The sequence below is a fragment of the Micropterus salmoides genome, unplaced genomic scaffold (assembly GCF_014851395.1).
Source record: "Micropterus salmoides isolate LMB-PRFRI ecotype aquatic unplaced genomic scaffold, ASM1485139v1 Ms_hic_scaffold_6, whole genome shotgun sequence".
NCBI classification, from domain to species: Eukaryota; Metazoa; Chordata; class Actinopteri; order Centrarchiformes; family Centrarchidae; genus Micropterus; species Micropterus salmoides.
Window position 1 is genome coordinate 9,624,821 of NW_024044348.1, and position 19,997 is coordinate 9,644,817.

The window sequence follows — 19,997 nt, forward strand, 5'->3', positions numbered from 1 at the left end:
TGGAAGATTTTCCATCATGTCTGGTTGTTTGCATTTATCCTGTGGTGATACAATGCACTGTAGTGATTGTAGGTGATCTGAAACACATCACTTTTGGTGCTTTCAGAAACATCGTACTCAGTGACTAGGGGAGTGATGGCCTCAAGTCAGTAGCTGTGTTTCCATCTAATTGTCAAGCAAGCCTTTGAAACGTCTCATACAATAATGTGAATTAGGTGCGATTCCATCAACTGGGAATGAGCGAATAAACAAGGCTACGGTACACATGGCTATAATAAACAGTAGAATAAGTAGAGGTCGCAAACTGGAAACCAGTTGTTTTCTAACCACCAATAAACTCAAAAGAGGAGAACGAGAACAAGAACCACCGGTCTCAAGGAGAACAAGAACCAGCCATGTTTTCACGCCTTATGGAAATATCCAGGAAGACGAGAAGGGTCCAACTGCAGTCCTCCCTCCTTAGGCTCCTAGTGTTTGTAAGCCAATGGGGATTGAGCATGACCTCCCTCCTGAGGCCCCTGTTCTGTGAGCCAATGGGGGTTGAGCACAAGTAGTGGGTTCCATTGTATGAAGTAGGCTACGTAAACTTTCACTTATTTCACCTTAGCAGTCCACCAAAATCAGTTTCTGAACAACTTTGAGGCTCCATCCACACTACTCCGTTTTAGTTTACAAACGAGAGAATTAAAACGAAAACGATCTCTGTCCATACCAGTGTTTTAGCTGCGTTTTAACTGCAGCTCTCCGTCTACATTAAAACGAGCGAAAACGCACATCTATTGGCCGTTCGCGTACAATGGGCATGCGCGGTGTAAACATGAAGCAGATGGTCTATTCCGTAGTTAGAGATGATCTGGCGAAAGAATAAAGTAATGCAGACCAAGAATCAGACCAGATTATTATTATTTTTTCATGGACCAATAACGAGCGGGGACTGTTACTGAATGTAACACGGGAGTTAAAAGCAGCTGTGGCGGCGGAAAACAGACTGGGAGTCGACGCAAAGTAAACGGCAACATGCACAGTAGAAGTGTAGGCAGACAGGCCTAAGTTTTATTTGCACGGTACAGAATATTTAAAAAAAACAAATCAAACTCTGTCAGTAGCATTGTGTTTCTGCTTTGCAAGACTTATGATACCGAATCAGAGAGCCAAACATGAGCATCTGCGTCATCGTTTCTAAAGTTCTCCATTTTTACCCGTCTTCACTAAAACGCCCTCCGGAGTTTCAAAACGCAAAACGGGGTCTGCAGGGTTTCCAAACTTCTCCGTTTTAGGTCTTCGTTTTCGCTGTTTGTCTGGACGGGAGGTGCAAACGTAGCAAAAGGTCTGTTTTAATACGAAAACGCAGTAGCGTGGATGGGGCCGGAGGCAAGAAATTAGCAGCCCAGTTGCTAATTTAAAAGTTTGTTCTGACTTTCGTAGGCAAGGGCCACTAATGCACTGCCCGTTGAGAAATTCCCATAAAGGTTAGCGAGTCCCTGAGCAAGACACTTAACCCCTAGTTGCTCCAGAGGCGTGCGACCTCTGACATGTATAGCAATTGTAAGTCGCTTTGGATAAAAGCGTCAGCTAAATGAATAAATGAAATGTAAATGTTATCTAACATTATCTTGCATTTTATTAGATGGAGCCTGTGTTGCACATTAGCCATCCACATCAAGCGTTTAAACAAATTAGCATGTCCGTGGTCATTTAGTTATGCTATAGCTGATCACTGATTGTGCATGTGTTACAATATATTAATGAGTGAAGCATTAGGGGGGCTACAGTGGGACCTATTTGAGGAAGACATGGACAGTGGAAACAGCTGATTCTTCTCTTGCTACATCACCTAACTTAACATTAATATACTCACTTTTGCTGTTTCTATCAACCTTTTCTAAAGTGATACTTCAAAATGCACATAAAAACACGGTGATGGAAACACAGCTAATGAGGAGAAGTGCTGAAGATTTTTTCCATCATTAACCAAATACACATTATAGTGGATGGACTTTCTACATTGCAGTGGGTGGATACATTTTGTCTTGATGTTATCCTACCTGAATCAACGAGATGACTCTTTCTTTTTGCACTTTGAACTGGTGTCTCAGTAGCTGATCTGTGTTGTTCTGGTTAATGTCTCCTTCAGTCCCAACAGAGGGTCAACACACGCCTGCACAGACGCTTTCAGGCCTGGCTGGACACCTGGGCCAAAGAGCACGTGACCAGCGACATGGCTGCTGAGAGCCGCAAGTGGCTGATGGGAGATGAACATGAAGGCCTGTTGTCCTGCACCACAACCTGCAGCCCTGAAGTCCTCCATTATCTCAATATTAACAAGTACCGGGTGAAGTACAGAACACTGTAGTACTGTAGTGTACTCTCGTATCGAAAGATAAACTGTGGCAGTGACGGTTGTCACACAACAAACACCCAGTGATGACTTCATATATAAGTGGCTTCATGTAGATTTTCCCATCCTGCTGTTACTGGATCCAGTTGCCAAAAGTTTAAGGAGTTATTAGTCCACAATTCAAATGGGATGTAAATTTTCCACTTTTTGCAAAAAGCTGAACTTTGTCCTAACTTACAAGCTTTTAGTGCAAATTCTGCAACATATGTGAAACAGAAGTTTTGTCACTATGTTGGGGGGGAAAAACCCGGTCATCTCAGTAATCCCATCTGAATATAAATGCAGATTTTTACACAAGATTAATATACACTCCACTGCATCTTCTCTTTAGAGCAATTCACAGTTTAAACAAAAAACTCAGCAACTCAACAATGAAAAGTGTTTGATAACCACTTCATGATTTTACAGGAAATACAAACAAATAACCTCAGCTTTCTCTTTAGTGAGAACAGCTACCTGTTACTTCTGTTAAAATGTGAGTTGTCAGACTTCCAGCTGTAAACTTTGTATAGCCTGTGAATGTTTTCCTTTTTGGTAGTAAAGGTGCAAAAAGGCACTATATATATACATATATATATTCAACATCTCTGGCTACTGCTGGGTAGATGCTTGGTATCAATACAATGCCAGCAGTGTGAATCAAGTACAATAATTTATGACCGCCCATACACTTTGTGTAAATATGTTGTTTATATCTATCTAGATTTTTTTTTTTTTTTTTTTTTAATCAGATGTCATTGATGTGTAGCATACATTAACACATAGTATCTTTAGCTAGAGGTTGCAGAGAAGTTTATTAAGAAAATGAAAACTTATAACTGTTTTTTACCAAAGGATGTTAATTAGAGACCTTTTTTCCTATGTGGTCTGTTAAATGTGTTGTCCCTAAAGTCTTTGTTTAGTAGAAAAACTACCCATTTTATATGCGTTCAAACCCTTTCTGTGCATCTTTGGCATCGGTGTCACTTGTGGTTTTAAGATGATTGAATGTAACTGAGCAGCAATTTCTCCTTTTTACAGAAGTATATGTCTGTTTTTCAAAGTACTGAAGTCTAACAGTGCTATCACCCTTTTCTTCTATTTAGACTTTACCAAATCGTCAGAATCTGTATGACTGGTTCAGTGGTCTCACAATGTATCACCTATAAAAAAAAGTGTAGGAGTTTTGTTTTTTATGCCCAGTGTTGACGACGAACACTGACTGACGTATGATAGGTCTATACGTGAATGTCAGCTATGTGACTTGTGTACAGTTTTAACGATTAACAAAACAAGCAAGCAATAATTCCTTCAGTCACAGTCTATCATAGCTAGCAGTTTGTATTTCTTGCTGAAATACAAATGTGAATGTTGTATTTCCTTAAAAGACGAAAGTAAACTTAGGATTTTTATTTCCTTTTCCCCTCTGTAGTTTGTTTAATAAAACTGGATTTGGCACTGTAGATAATGTAGGTAAGGTTGGATGGGAAGATACCCATCTCCCTAAATGCTGTAAAGTGTGTTTCACAGTGGGAATCAATATGTAAGCAACATTAACAGTCAGATCTTTGTAATTTTTTACATATGGATCATAACATGAGAAGGATGGATGCAAACACACTAAATATTCAGTATGAAAGCGCAGATTGGCAACACTCTTGCAGAAGAAAAAGAGGGAAAATAAAATAAAAAGAAACTGCCTGCCATTTTCGTGAACTCCATTGAATGGTCAGTAACATAACCAGCTACAGACAATCTTGGAACAGTTTATAACTTGGGTTTTTATTTTTATATTTACTGTGTTTTAATATGAAATACCACAGGAGGTCCCACGGAGCTGATTGTACATAAAGACATTGTTTGTACCTCCATTTAATGTGTCTCTTCTCTTGACTTATATGATGTTGTACATGAGTGTTAGTATGGTGTTTGGCATTAAACTATCCTTTAAATAGAAACTCAGTTGACCACTTATTTCTTCATTTCTGCCATCGTGTTTGTATGATATGGGCAATTTTTATTATTTTTAAAGGTCTGCAGTTTGCACACTGAAAGCTTTGACTGGATGTTTTAACCAGCAAGTTCTTAATCAGGAGATATCTGCAATACTTAGCATGCAGACAACTACTGCTGCTTTAGTCACCTTTGTCTTTTATACCTTTCCGAAATCTAAAGCAAATTAAATCATAATTGCATCTTTTATTTGCCAATGCTTGAACAATTCTATACAAAAAGGTGGACGAAACGGATTCAGCTGTAACTGATTTTCATGAAGATGCAAAACACTGAATGTCAAAACAGATTATGTGATTAGTTGATTTTTCTGTAAAATTTCGGACACTGACACTTCAAACAGTGAAAGATTATTTGTTGGTGGAATGATTTCAGCTATGCTCGTAGGTAGATCCGTGTGCACACCACATCATCAGCTCCAAAGATCTGAAATGAGATTGAGAAGGAGAAAGAAAATATGATTATCACTTCATCATTATCTTGTTGGACACACACAGCAAGGTTCAGACTGATCTGACATTTGCTGCAAGTCCATGTCTTACAACTCTTCTCTAGTACTTAACTATTTTATCTTGCCTTCACCTGCGGGGTGTCTGACGTATCCAATTTTTAGTCAAATCAGTCGTATGACTCAGGTTAGATACTAAGCATATAAAACAACGTCACCATCAAAACTGGAGGAAAACCCTGTGTGTTCCCATAACGTATGTACAAACTGCAGTTGAAGTAATTCTGCCTATTGTCACGGCTGTCGCTGTCACCTTTGTGTTTCCCCTTTTTCTGTCTCACCTCTACCAAGTAGGCTGTGTCCCTGTGGAATGAAGATCCGCCTACTTCCTGGTTTCTGGGGTGCTGACTTCAGTCCCACCCATTGGTTCCCTCTATTCCCGCTCAACCAATGGCTGCTCACCACATTGATTACCTCCTGCTCATAAGGAGAGTCCACCTGTTGCTTGAGGCAGCTTGTCACTGCCTATTGACTTGTGTGCCGCTGGTATTGACTGTGTACTTTGCTTGTTAGCTGTACATTGTGTTTAGTGGAACAATTCGCATACCTTGTTTGTTAGCTCTACATTGTGTGTAGTGGAGAAATTCACTTAGTATTTTTGTTTAATATTGAGTTAGTTTTCATCAGGTGGAGTGGGTGCTGTGCTCTTTGTGTTCTTTTTGTAGCAAGAATTAACCCTGTTTAAATAGATAGTTACAGGCCTCCTTATTTTAACTTGGTTTGTTATTTTCGCAGCACCCTCATCCACCCTCCTTTTGTTTATTGTTATCTGTCTGCATCTCCGGGTTACCAATACAAGTTACCTTTTTAAGATCTATATCAGTTTTGCCTATATGTTTATGGCCCCCACTCCCCTAGACCAACAGGGGGTCGTAACACTACATGTTCTACAGCTACGATAGGGCTGGAATAATACACTCCAATGATATCTTACTGTAAATTTATCTGTGTGTAAGTACACTGAGAACAACTTAAAACTGGAGTCAAATTTCTTTGTACACATACTTGGCCAATACAGCTTATTCTGAAGTATTAACTTTTTAGATTTTTCTGTCAGCCCCATGTATTGTATTCCTACATTTCTTCTAATAATAATACTAGTCCTTATATTTTCTGCTGCTCTGTTGCACTTCCACCATTAATGCTTGCTTATATCAATATCATCTTAATTTGACACAGCTGCCTGCTAAAGATACTGATGTGACAAAATCTGATATGAAAATGGAAAAAAAGCATTGGATGCCCGGGGTGAGGGGTGGGTGTGTCTGTGTCCAAAGATTTATGGGAGTCCCAGGGGCATAGCATTGTGGCCAACTGCAGCACCACACATTATCATTATCTCAGGCCATGCAGTGTAGCGGGACGGGGAAACAGACCTGTGCTGTGAAAAATGGAGCTGAGACGACTCCATCTGGCACATGGGCCGATGCCGAGGGAGACATTAACTGGAGGCAACACCATTGGCATTTTTCAACAGCATGATCAATGAGACCAATTAAAACCCACAGGAGGATGCACAGATTTGGACCCCCAGCGTCATCACATCCACAAAATTTCATCTGGCTCCAGTTCCATTATAAAGTAGCCGAGGCACAACTGCATTAATCTCTAAAAATCAATATTTATTGGCTTGATATGTGAAGGAAGTATATGAGGTCCCTTGAGTGTATTCTAAAGCATTTATCATCTTCTCCTTTTCACTGTAGACTCTCCAAATGGTCGTCATTGTCCACCGCATGTTGTCTTCATTAAGCTCTACGTCCATCCATCTCTTCCTGAGAGCCTAATTTCCTCATCTGCTGACCAATGCTTTTATTCAAGTTAATGTGCATTTTTTCACATTCCTCTGTGAGCAGAGAGGAGAATGAACTCAGGTTAGTGAAATATGTGTAGATAAACGAGCAGTGTTTAATAGCAGCACAATACGAAACTGGTGCTACCAGGAGGATTTACACCTTGTCCCAGGTTTACAAAGCTATTGGCTGCTATATTCTTCATAAATTTCTCCCTGACTAAACTCATTCCAGTTAGACGAGTTTACGCATATTCAATGCAATATCCGACCTGAGCTATGTCACAGTTACGTACTATTTCATAATTCTATGTTGTGTGCTCACACTGAAAAAATGACAAGTGAATATGAATCAATTGGCAAACAACAATCATCCTTAACTCTTCTTCTATGAAAGATACTATTGTCCCACACTGCAGCACATACATCAATACACTACTTCTAACTGGGGGTGTGAAAATGTTTTATTCACTTTATTCACGCTTTGTGTGTTTTGAGACTTCCAAAATGGTATGTTACATTGTTATTAGTATTTAGAATATTCTTCATAGTATTGTTATATACCAGAGGTTCCCTTTGTTAACTTTTTAAAAAGCTGTTTTTGTGGTGATTACCTTGACTTTGGTGCCATTTGTGCTGTATTTTTCTACAAAGTAAACTACATAGACCATAGTATGGGCCGTTATCTTTTTCTGAAGATTTCACAGTACTGTAACTTTACAAATTTGTGTATGTTCACACTGTCATCAAGAACTTTGTTTTTCTGGGCCATAATATATATATAACTAGATGCCTTTGTTCATTATGTAAATTTCTCTTCAACATAATGTTTTTAAAGGTGATGTGTACAGCTAGTGACCTCAGGCTCCAGGATTTTGGTAAAATATGTCACAGTCTGCTTCACAGGGCCAAATATCTCTGCATCAAATCTGAAATCTAAACAATACATTAAATGAGATGTAATACGAGGGAGTTATTTTTAAATTACAGAACAGCCTGGAATGTATCTGACATCTTCCTCTGGTATCCCATTAAAACTTGAAAAGTCACGTTATATTTTCCAATGATTCAACCCCACATGCCTATCAGGTTACAGCTTGTCACTCCAACATGGACAGACGCACACACCCTTAACTTGAATAAAAACAGATTTGGTGCTGTTCAAAGCTTTGTTCCCAGTTCGAAACCTGCTTTCAGTCCAAATTACAGCCCCTATCAAATTTATTCTTGATTGCCTCTCTGAAGAGGTGAGTCACAGTCAGTAAAGAGGAGATCTCCATCACAGCCAAACTGGACACAGCTTTGTTGTACATCTGGCCAATAAATCTGAGCAGATGTTTACAAGAAAAATGCTTTGATTTAGTGATGTTGGAACTGCCAGGAACTGGAGGCAGAAGTGTTTCTGATGGATGCAAGATCATGAAGTGCTGTCTAACAACAAACGTATGGGAGTGAAATGTTAATTCAGTCCTTTGACATCTAGATTAAGTTTCCCTGAATAGGTGCTGCTGCAAACTGTAACAAATAACTCATTCACTCACTCTCATCGTCAACCGTTTATCTTGTGTACAGGGTCACTTGCTTTCAGGCTTTTGTGTCATTTTTATATTAATGTAGATCATGCACCCAATAATGAAATCAAATGACCAAGAAAAACCTTTATGGAAAAACTTTTTATCCATTTTCTATGGATATCTTTCACCCCCCCTCCATGTGAAAAAATAATAAATAAAAAACAATGAATCATGATAATTTGCTGTCTTACTCTTACAGGAATCCACACCCTCATTTGGCAAAAGAAGGAAACATGGAAAATGGATGGTATCCCCAAATGGTCATGTGAGTTCAGAACATTTCATAGGAACTACGTATTATTTGGAGAAATCTTGATCAGATCATCTTAACATTTTCGCATTTGGTGTCACCACCCAGTTTTGGCCTCTCTTGACCATCTGTCTAGTTTTGGTTTCTGCCTCTGGCATAATTCTGCTAATTTCTGTACGGTTTAGAGTCTGTATGGTTAATATGAAGCTATATATTTTGCTGTGTAACACATACATAAATGTAACATAAGTGTAAAACCTAGGGCTGCAACTAACTATGGATTTATCAGTTTATCTTTTGGTTTATATTGTGACTGCAAATGGGGTGGGTCTGCACATTACAGGTCCCCAAAGTCCAAGCTAATGTCTTCTTTAGTTGATCAACAACCCAAAATATTCAAGAATTGTTGCTACATTTGCTTGAAAAGAATGACTTGGAGGTGCAGGTAGGTTGATTTTGTTACCTTTGCACAGAGCCAGGCTGGCTGTTTCCCTGTTTCTAGTCTTTATGCTAAGCTAACTGGCTGCTGGCTGTAGTTTCATATTTACGGTAGGCTAGAGATATGAGAGTGGCATTAACGGCAGGCTACACCACACTTTTGCTTTTGACACAAATCGAGGAATGTGCCTTTAGCCAATCCTTTATTTTCTTATTCGCAGAAAAAGAAGTAGAAAAAAATTAATGAAGAAAATGGACCCATGAGGTTAAAGGCAGTGACCTCCAAATTTGACACCTCATCCCACTTTGCAAAACATCTGTTCATCTGCTGAGTGATTTTAGATGAAAAGGGGAATCACTGTGTAGATATCCTTCTTCAGGGTGATGGGACGAGAACATTTGGGAACCACAATTTTATAAAAGAGAAACAAATGGGAAGAGCCTGAAGAGACACATGCAGGTCCGGAGGTGACAGACTTGAGATTATCTCTGGGTACAATCTGATCTTCAGTCATTTAAGACTACAGTCTTTCTGATCCATCACCATATTAAACTTCAAAAACGACTCACCAGTATGAGTTCATCCCCTTTGAGTTCCCGGCTCCAGAAGGTCTTCGGGCCGTTCCCACTCAGTAGAGTCTGTTTGCAGTAAATCTTGTTTTCTGCCTCCCAAGTGGCCAAACTCTGTAGAAAAGCAGCACTTTAATGAGGTTTCCTATATTTATCCCTTCAGTTTCACCTGCCTAACAGGATGTCAGCACTAAAGCTAAGTGATAGATCAGTTGGGATGGTGTGGTTATCTCTTTGTCCCGTCCCTCTGCGTAGGAGTTTTTTTTAACATATTTTTAGTATTGAAAAACTACAATTTCTAGATTTTTGAGTGCATTTTTACCTACTTCATTGCAACTGTTTTCCCTTAATTTAAGTAAAATATAAGACTTAAAGGGCCACTTCAGTAATTTTACACATGAAGTTTACTCTTCACAAGAGGTACTACATTGGCTGTGTTATATAGTGTCATCTGTGCCCTGGAGGAACTTTCCAGTCTGGAAAATAACCCAGATGATGTCACCAGAGACCCTCACGTGCATTTACAGAGACACTAGGAAAGACACTATTGAGCTGCATTATGGGAAATGTAGGATTGGGGTTTGAATTTTGACTATTCATTGTTAAATTTTGATGAATGGGCAGTTTATGAATTGATTAAAAGAAAAAAAATCTGTTTTTTCTTGTGCACATCATGTGGTGTTTAAATAAATTACCTTACACTTTCTCCCATCCACTGTCTCTTCATTAAACTCCTCTCCAATGAGGAAGTTGATCTCCGTGGTGCGGACAGTGGTAGAAGTCTTGATGTAGAACTGCTCGCCATTTTGCTTTATCTCCACGTGGGGCTTGGACGCAGCCGCCACTGCTACCTTCCTCAGCATGGCATTCACACCTGAAAACACATACAAAGCTGCCTGTGAGCCCACGGTATGAATATTAAGTCGGGCTGATGAGTCAAAATTCACAATAATCTGATGTACAAAACCACTTTGTTCCAACCTATTGCCATGAAGTATAATACTTACTTTCTTCATATCTTATTATCTGACGGTGAGTTGCGTCACCTTACATTTTTTCTGTCTGCCTCTGACACCAAAGAGTGGTGGTTTGAAACAAAAACCCGTTTCAGAAGTGAAATTTATTTATCCTAAGAATGCATAAATGTATAAGTATCTATCTCACACAGTCATGCCGCAGTGAAAATAAATCACTTTTTAGTTGTCAGGAGGAGATGTTACAGTATAAAGCAGATGGTTTTCATTAAAAAAATTATCCTCCAGCAGTTGTAACTGAGATTGTTATCAGCAGATGTTGCAAATATGGAGGGTGCAGTGACAAGGTGATGAGAGGGAGGAATGCTGGTGCCGTTTGCTTTGTTTAGCTCTCTTGTAGATCAGTCTGTCCTCCAAATGAGTGGAAAAAGCTATTAACCCTCTCTGTCGGGCAGTTACAGTGAAAACAATTAGATGAGAGATTGCTACAGTCTGTTTCCCATCCATCCTCCTTGTAGTCCATCACTCAAACACAGCAACAATGCATGAGTATGTAATTAAAACCAGTTGTACTCCACTTTGGATCAAGCAGCTTCTGCTTTAAATGTGTCTCCTGGAACTATATGTCCATATGAAATACAATTAAAATTGTAGCAAAAACCTGTGATATTATGGCGCTAATGCATTTGAGGTATTGGATTGGTGGAAATGTGGTGGAAAAGAAAATGTTGTCTGTTGTCTGCAATCTATGTATAGTCTCCAATTTGGATGCATTTCATGCAGTTTTTTACATTTGAAAATCAAAAACACTATTCACCAGTCCACGCTGCATGCATTTCAAAATAAACCTTGATTGCAGTCTTTATTCCAGATACAATTGTCTACAGCGCAGATAATAGACCTCTATTCATTTCAGTCAATGGATTTTCATTTATAATACCTCTCTCACTAAAACACATTCACACCTTCATAGAAAAAAAAGAGTAAATTGTCCTCACCAAGAGCTTTGAGCAACTCTTCGAAATTCTCGCTGCTTTTCATTTTCCAGGTGCCTTCAAAATTGGGCATTTTTCTTGTGGGGTTTTGATTGTGTGTCAGCCTTCGCCTCCTGTCGTCTGTCTTCTCCGCTCCCTTTCTTCAGGCTCTTTCTCTCCCTCCAGTCCCTGTGCTCCCTCCTACTCTCCTCCCTGTGTGCTATGATCCCACATAGCAGACCAAACCCCCTCTACCTCCTCTCCCACACATTAATCACACACACACACACACACACACACACACACACACACACACACACACACACACACAGTCTTAATGGTTTGTTCTCATTAGAGATTTATTATAATGGCCGTGGTTCTGTTGGAAGGGTTTGATGTCTCATCTCATCTGCATTATTAGCCATCTGATCTGACTGAGGTTTAATGGAACTTAATGGTGCATTTATACAAATATTTTGTTTTAAGGCCTTTAAGGAAGTATCAGTCTGTTTTTTTCATGGATTTATTTTGGCACCTAAAGCTGAATAGAGGATCTACTTTGTCAGATGTGTTGAGGGTTTGGGACCTCATTTAAAAGGGTCAATACATTCAAATTCTAAAAAACACATATTTTCTCACATACCTCCAGTATGTCCTGTATCTAATCATGCAGATAGGTTTGGTTTAATTCCCCAGGATTTGAGATATCTGTCTCTTGAGATTTCTGCCTCCACCCCAATATAATGGGGGTGAATGTAATTTTGCCTGTGGTGCTCAATAAAAAATTCAGCAGCAAGCAGAAACAGCATCTGAGAAAATCCACAGACCTTATTTTCATAGAGATTATTTCTTAGGTAGAAAGTAGCTGCTAAATTTTGGTAAATTTGGTTTGAGCACAATAAACAAAATTCCATTCACCTCCTTTGTGGGAGGTAGAAGAAGAAATGACAAATGGCAGATATTCGCGCAGGTTTGGGGCAAATACAACCTTAATTATCTGCATGGCTAATGCTAATGCATTAAATAAGTAAGTGCAGTTGTCTACTCCGCTGTGGTCCCCACTGGTAGTTTTTATCAAGACTGATAATTAAAGGACAGGTTCAAATTTCTTTAAGTCTAACTTTATACACTACCCACATCTCATTATTTACACTGAAACAGCTTTTGGTTCCTGCTCTCCATGCTGGCCTTGAAGAGATCTGTTCCTGAAGCAATTTCAAAATAAGACAATCCTTGTAGGCCTACTGTGTGAAAATTACTTCCAAAGTTCAGCTGAAGTTAAAATGAGGCGTACATTGGATTCGCGTTGGGACAGGATAATTTCATGGCCAGCAGGAGGAAGAGGGACAATTACAGCAACCAAAAACTGTTTCAATGTATATATGGACATTTGAGTATTGGTTTAAAAAGACAGACTTGAAAAAATGTGATGCTATCCTTCAAAGATGAATTAATGGTATTACTATTATTGTTATCTCTTAAATATATCCACGGTTTTATCCTTAACGTGTTCTCTTATTTTACTCATTATATTAGTCCACATGTGTAGGGTGTAGGTCAAAGCTGACACATTGTTTTATTGTTTAGCTTTCTCTCTGTTCCTCTCCCTGCCTTGGCTGAACAATCAAGGCAGGGAGAGGATCTCTTGTTCCCTGAACATAGCAACTTGACTGTCTAAAAGATTATGCATCCCTTTGCTCTGGGCCGGACGTTAGTTACTGTCCTAGGAACCTCTGGTCCAGCTGATTTACGCATGTAGTACTTCTCTGTCATTTTCTTTTATTAATAAATTATTCAAAGACAATGGTTTGTTGTAACTCAATTATTGAAACCTCAGTCTCATCTTTTCACCAAGACTGAAGATAAGACATCAGCATATAGTAAATAAAAAGCTGCTTGCTGATACTTCTTGCCCTTCATTGCTTTTTAAATATATTTTTGGCTAAAGCTGCAAAGAAGATTACACAATCAGTCCTCTCAGTGCTTTGAACCTTTTATCCTACACACACACACACACAACTACCACCATCCCATGAGAATGAGAGGCCCTTCCTCTAACCCCGGCCAAGTCAGATTTGTTCCCTCTCTGGCAGCCCCTCATCTATCTTTTTGACAAAGTGCCTTCCCGACACAGCTTGATAATTAATGTATAGAGCAGAACAGGGAGCTCTCCATCATCCCACCATGAAGTGTCAGCCCTCCATCGTCTTCACCAGGCCTCCTTGTTTGTTTCATTCATCAGTAGATCTATGTGTTGGTCTCTGGGTGGTTTTATTTCCAAGGGGGAAAGTGAACATTTGAGTGTAGCACAGAGGCAAAGTTTGAGAATTTGTGAGAATGGAGAGGAAAAAATGGTATGTGAGAAGATTATCTACTGCCATCTATTGCCCTGTTTATGAAAAATGGGGCTTTTAACATTTATGTCAGTTACTTCTGCTGCTTTTATAGGATTGAAAGGTTTAATCTGACTTTAAATGTTTGGTTTTTTTACTTTAAAACAGCAGCATTTTTCAGTATTATGCATATATTTCTCCAGTAAGGTAAATCTTGAACGTTAAATATAATGTTTTTCAAGTTTTAGTCACTACAGAAGTACATCACAATTAAATAAATACCACAAAAGTATCTATTTTGTTAGATTTGAGTCATTTTTATGACAAACACTGGTGAGAAAATACTTTTCTAATATCACGAAAAGCACCAGTATCCTCAATATTGCAATGCAAGTTAAATTTTTATTTCAAGAATCATGCTGAATGTTGCAGGGTTTTTTTTCCTTATGGTCAAATCAGGCATCACGAAAAACACTGGATTTAAACCAAGCTGATTTTTCTTTTATCTCATTATCTAACTAACATAATGAGATATGACCTTTGGTGTCAGAGTGTCACCTTCAATAAGATGCATTGACACATTTTCTCCTCACAGACCTTTTTAACTGCACAATGAACTCCCTGAGGACATCAGGAACATTGGCATGTAGTTTTTTGTTAATGTGTTCGTTAATGAGTTCACACAAAACCTTTTCCTACATACATGCTGCTGAACACTGCAGATACCTGAAAGACACATTATCCCGCTGATAGCTTTTTAATTTGGTCTAACATTTATTCATTTATTGTCTAACCAAGGATTTACCCTGAGTCACATAGTCGAATGTGACCATGTGTGCAGTGATTCCATGCAGTTCTGTTTTATTAAGGACTCTGCTAAAGCCTGACCTTAATTTTATTCATGTCAGTGTTTGGGCAGTTTGAGATTAAAAACAGACAAAAACACATTCAACACCTTCCAGTCAGGTGTTCACAGCACACTTGATTTACAATAAATCAGAGATACTAGCTTATCACAGACATATAAGATATCAACATATAATGGAAATTGGCTGTTAATGAACAATTATTCCTGTTCATGTTAAAAAACAAATACAATAAAAAAAAAAAGTAATACTGAAATATTGATATTATTATTGGTTTCAAAAATGTATTAGTCAGGATCCTTTAATAAACACTTGTTAACATTTTCTGCAAAATTCTCATTTCAAACTCCAGGTTGAAGTGATTTAAAATTCTGAAATGACTACAGATTGGTTAGACTTGACAGGACAACTGCTAATCACACAATTATTTAAAGTTTAAAAACAAACTATAAAAAAAAAAAAAATGAAATTGAAGAAAGCAGCATAGGTTTTATTCCGCTTGTAACACAGTAAAACACAAACTGATGTTAAGCAGCTGTGAAGTTTTATTGACCAAACAGATGAAACAAGACACACTGAGACAACACGAGATGTGAAGTGTATTCTGTACATGACAGTTGAGTTCTGATTTTCACCGACAACATAATCATACTTTTAGAGTTACTGAAAGTTGTGCAAAGAAATTAAAAATGTATGATTAAATTCCAGACTGTAGTCAATCTTATTACAGAAGCCTGCATCGTTTCCCTTCTCTCCCACAAGGTGAGCGGAATTCAGTAAAACATGCTTTGAAAAGAAGAAGCGCGTCACCGCATGAACATCTACAAGGTATACCAGAGTTCATTAGGTATCCATTATATGTTTACAACTTGTCTTGGCACTGTGGGACCATATGGCTTCATTTTAATAAATTCTCAGATTTAGGAATATGCCTTCGGTCAAACTAAAACAGCCAATTACCATTCTATATATCACATCATATCTATATACTATATGATCAGTTCAACAAACTGACCACATCTGATCTTATACTTTTGTCATGAATCATCTTTACTAAAAAGCCATGTGGGGAAAAAAGTTACAAAAGCAACAAACTGAATGAGCCACAATCTTCATCTTAAACAGAAAAAACAACTTTGGACACTTTTGTGGTCATAATCACAAATCATTCAAGAAAATAAATTAGGTATAATTCCTTTAAAGACATGTTTTTCACACAACGTATAAGTAATAAACAATCACATCTTGTGCTAAAAAGGATAAAACATTTACATTATTGCACATTTACTGTCACAATAGGGAAACAGCATTATTTCTGCTTCTTGCTTCACAGGTTTCAACTGGCAGCTCAGCACAATGGAAATCTATAGAAAATGCCTTCTAGTAGTTACCACCAGTACACAAAATCTGCCAGTTATTAACCAGCTTGATCACGGCAATATTTTCTATGATGCCGGACATACTAGCATGTTACAAAAATGTTGACAAATATATTGTACTCTATGTATTCCGTTTTGCATGGAATTTGTGTTTTGACCATGTTTGTGCAGCGGACTACATGAAATGCACCTACAACACAGAGGCTTCTCACGCACATTAAGCAATTAAAAACAGAAAGCAGACTGTCACACTATGACGGCAGCAACTTAAAAAGGCGTAAAGGAACTGCAGAAACTGACATAGAAGCCAGTTTGGTGAGCGCAAAGAAAAGAACACTTGGGAAAGAATTGTTTACTGCTGCTGTGAATGCATCACTATGAGTTATAAATGAAAACCAGGTTTTTATGTGTCAACAATCAATTCCCCTTTCTCCACTGAAAGGATGCCTGAACATGATTGTACAGCTGTGTTGATACATTAACATTTCCTTTGTTGACCAAATAATAAAAAAAATAATCCTATAAGGTTGCATCAATGTGTCTGCATCTTCCAGTATTAAAACACCACCACATTCAATTGCACTAAAAACAAAACCCTGTTAAGCAGCAAACAGACTGTGAACCTGGCTCTAGTGTGAATGTTAATGGCCAGATACTTAATCTGCAAGAAATATGTTGGTATGAACACATAAGTTCAATGTCTGATACACAGCTGTTGTGTATTTAAATTGGCCTCATTCCATTATATTCCCCAGGTTGTTGTTTAAAACAAACCTTGCATTCATCCAGTGCCTTCACAGAAAGTCTAATCTGAGGGTTAAAATGGTACATGGTCCATACTTCATCTGTCCAATTATCTTCTACCAGTGTCTGGAGTCCACCAGCTCTGGTCGCAAACTCAGTTTTTTTAGCGTCTCATAGCCGACCACCATGACGATGGCAGTGGGTGCGGATGAAATGATGCGTGCCGACAGTCCTTTGGTCAATCCCCAAAATCCCTCCTCTTTGATCAGCTGCCTGAACGTCTCAATGACTGAAGTCCTCCCTTCAACCTTAACAAAACACACATACAGTACATGTTGTGTTATTATTTCAAACCAAAAACCAGTACCACAGTTTAGCCCTGGGCTCTGCTGTATATTTTGTTAGATGCACAGTAAATGGTGGTTACCTGTACTCTGGCTCTGACAACATCCATTGGGTTGGTGACAGTTGAGGCAGTAGCAGCAGCTAGAGGTCCAGCCATGGCTTGTAGAATCAGGTGAGGGCAGTCACTGGGAGCCATTTTAGAGAGTTGCTCTGTAAAACATTACACATACAGATACCGTATTAACCACACGGCAAGGACTGGTGGAATTCAGTCTCACTACAGATGTACAAATGCACTGGGAACATAGACACAGATCAGTCAAAACACAAAGTCTTAAGTGCAGTGCTTTATAGTTAAGAAAGTTCCAGCCACTTACCTGCATAAAAATGATAGAAAGGCCACCAGACAGCACTGTTCGGGATATAAGTGAGTAAAGAAGCCACGTATCCCCTGTAGAAGCCCCGGAAACCATCAGCAGCAAAAATCTGAGCCATAATGTTCCTGGTTTGGCCGAACACTTTTTTGGACTTTTCAGTCTCTGTGTTGAAATTGAGCCGAAAGCGGGTGAGGTGCCCCCCTTGGCCCTGCATCATCAGCTGCTGAGAAACAACATCTATAGGAACAGTGATGCTCTGAGCAACCAGGGAGGCCGATCCGCCCGCCACCAGTGACTTGACTGTATTGTCATCAGAATACTGGGAGACGTACTTCCTCACCAGCTCGTAGGTGGTTATGTAAGCCTGGCCTGAGATGAGCGTGAAGGTGTTGACCATAAAGCCACGATACAGGCCTTGAATGCCCTCCGCCCGCAGAATCTTGAAGAAGGCATCAAAGGTGCCGCTGTAGAGTGATTTGCCCCTCTGCACCTGCAGCAGAGTGCGGATGAGTGTGGCCGGGTAGACGGTGGCCCGGATGGTCATCGTCATGAACACCCCAAAAGAGTAGAACTTCCTTTTGTCGAGGTCCTCCCACTCGATGATCTGGATGTTCCTTTTCTGCTGCATCCTGCCAGCTGTAGGTGCCCCCTCATCAGACTGATTCCTGCCTGACAGCATAAACAACAGAACGGTTCATCGTTGACCTTGGAAATTGTAGTTTAACATACATACTACACTGAACAAAATTATAAACACAACACTTTTGTTTTTGCCCTCATTCATCATGTGCTGAACTCATAGATCTCAGACTTTCTCTGTGTACACAAAAAGGCCTGTTTCTCTCAAATACTGTTCACAAATCTGTGTAAGTGAGCACTTCTCCTTTGCCGAGATAATACATCCACCTCACGGGTGTCTTAGTCTTAGATCTTTGAGTTCAGCTCATGATGAATGGGGGCAAAAACAAAAGTGTTGTGTTTATAGTTTGTCCAGTGTACATACAAATAGTAGTTTGACATCTCAGTTAAACCTGAAACTAGACTTGGACCTTGAGTGAAGATGTATTTATTTTTGGTAATCGACATCAGACGCAGAAAGAGCCCGAGTATCCTTGTTGAGTCTTGTTAAATTGACCTAAATACTACTGGAAGAACCTAAATACTATTGGTGCTTGTAACCATTACAGTATAACTTCTGAATGCCCTACTAGGAGTGGACAATATGGATAAAATCATCTCTCACAGGTTTTTGGCTGATCCAGCATACTGGATACTTTACATGTTGGCTCATGGCTTCACTATATCAATGTAAAGATACTATAACAAATCCAATAGTCATTTGCAACATTACTCACAATGGCCTAATAAATAGATATTAAAATGATATTTTCAACAGTATCAAAACATAAAAAAAAGTCTCAGACAGATGACAAATATATATAGTCTCACTCGACCCTATTGTGTACCAATCAACCCCTCTGCTCTGGGCCTGCTGCAAAATAGAACAACTCAACTAGGTTGTTCTTCTATTATTACCTCCGAAATTATATGAATCCTTCCATGACTAATCGGATTATGTGGTAAACTGTAACGTTAAACCAAGCTAAGCTATCACTTCTCATCAATCATCAGTAACATTTATCTCCAGTTATCTCTGAGTGAGAAGGTCGAAGGTCATGCAAGACAACTTAGCAAGCTAACCCTAACTACGTTGATCTAAAGATCCAGAAGCAGCTTCGGCACAGACAAAAAAGCAGCGAATAATGTCGGTATTATGACCGTGTACTTATAAAATCGATTTCCTGGTCGCACAGTAACGTTAGCTAACCGCCATTAGCTAACTTACACCAGGTTATTGTTCTTCGCAACTCTGGCAACACCGGTCAGAGGACAGCTTGTTCTGGAGCCGGAGTGAAGCCACCTGAAAGCTACGGGAGCTGTCGTGTGTTAACTAATAACACTTAAGAAACACAACAAAGTAAGCCAAACACCAGGGGTTTAATAAAATGGGTCTGTCGTCATCTGCGGGATGTTGTTGTGGCTTGTGCTAGCTAACACTGAGCTAGCCCTGAGTTAGCGCTAGCATTGGTGTAATTAGCAAGAACTTACCTCTTCGGACAGATGCTTATTACAACGCCATGGCCGTAATGTCGGTCAGATTTAAAACATCATGTCATCAGCCGGTAAATAAATAAATAAAATGCAATTCGGAGTATCGTCACTCAGCTGCCTAAATGTTTTATAACGACGTGGGTAAGTTTCTTCCTGGCTACTCAACTAGCTAACTGTGCGATGACTTCCCGTTCCCATTCAAACCACTCGACGTCACGCTGCTGAAACAACCAATAGCACGCAGCAGAGCTTCTTCTTCTTTTATTTTACACCTGGTGAGCATTCAGTTGTCTCAACCAACACTGCCGACCACCAGGGCTGGAGGAAAACACGTCCGACTGGACTAGGACTAAACCTTTTTATATACAAGC

General features: G+C 39.2%; 3 protein-coding genes across 4 annotated transcripts in view; 1 reads left to right on the forward strand and 2 right to left on the reverse strand.

Moving 5' to 3' along the window:
* LOC119889934 (paired amphipathic helix protein Sin3a-like) overlaps positions 1-4,331 on the forward strand; it is a 23,103-nt gene extending 18,772 nt beyond the window's left edge. Inside the window, exon 21 of one of the 2 annotated variants that reach the window (XM_038700860.1) lies at positions 2,135-2,353. In XM_038700860.1, the coding sequence (XP_038556788.1) occupies positions 2,135-2,353 (219 nt within the window). Of the gene's footprint in view, positions 1-2,134 lie in introns of both variants that reach the window. The other variant, XM_038700861.1, reaches the window with a different exon arrangement.
* Positions 3,174-11,648, reverse strand: LOC119889936 (cellular retinoic acid-binding protein 1). Its single transcript, XM_038700864.1, has 4 exons — positions 11,495-11,648; positions 10,218-10,396; positions 9,523-9,636; positions 3,174-4,816 (listed from the first exon to the last, which is right to left on the reverse strand). The coding sequence occupies exons 1-4, from the start codon at positions 11,562-11,564 to the stop codon at positions 4,766-4,768; spliced, it is 414 nt and encodes a 137-aa protein (XP_038556792.1). The 5' UTR covers positions 11,565-11,648; the 3' UTR covers positions 3,174-4,765.
* A 3,543-nt stretch (positions 11,649-15,191) lies between these two features.
* LOC119890494 (solute carrier family 25 member 44-like) lies at positions 15,192-19,839 on the reverse strand. The gene is made up of 4 exons (XM_038701792.1): positions 19,624-19,839; positions 17,515-18,183; positions 17,220-17,347; positions 15,192-17,100 (listed from the first exon to the last, which is right to left on the reverse strand). The coding sequence occupies exons 2-4, from the start codon at positions 18,140-18,142 to the stop codon at positions 16,909-16,911; spliced, it is 948 nt and encodes a 315-aa protein (XP_038557720.1). The 5' UTR covers positions 18,143-18,183; positions 19,624-19,839; the 3' UTR covers positions 15,192-16,908.
* Positions 19,840-19,997: the final 158 nt, after the last annotated feature.

Bases quoted from the DNA above. Each gene is read 5' to 3' on its own strand.
- LOC119889936 (XM_038700864.1), bottom strand. From the start codon at position 11,564: ATGCCCAATTTTGAAGGCACCTGGAAAATGAAAAGCAGCGAGAATTTC. The intron at 10,397-11,494 runs GTGAGGACAATT...ATGTGTTTTCAG, and splicing joins AGAGTTGCTCAAAGCTCTTG to GTGTGAATGCCATGCTGAGG. The intron at 4,817-9,522 runs GTGAGTCGTTTT...ATCTCATTTCAG, and splicing joins AAGGGGATGAACTCATACTG to ATCTTTGGAGCTGATGATGT.
- LOC119890494 (XM_038701792.1), bottom strand. From the start codon at position 18,142: ATGCAGCAGAAAAGGAACATCCAGATCATCGAGTGGGAGGACCTCGAC. The intron at 17,348-17,514 runs GTAAGTGGCTGG...AATGTTTTACAG, and splicing joins TTTCTATCATTTTTATGCAG to AGCAACTCTCTAAAATGGCT. The intron at 17,101-17,219 runs GTAACCACCATT...TGTTTTGTTAAG, and splicing joins TTGTCAGAGCCAGAGTACAG to GTTGAAGGGAGGACTTCAGT.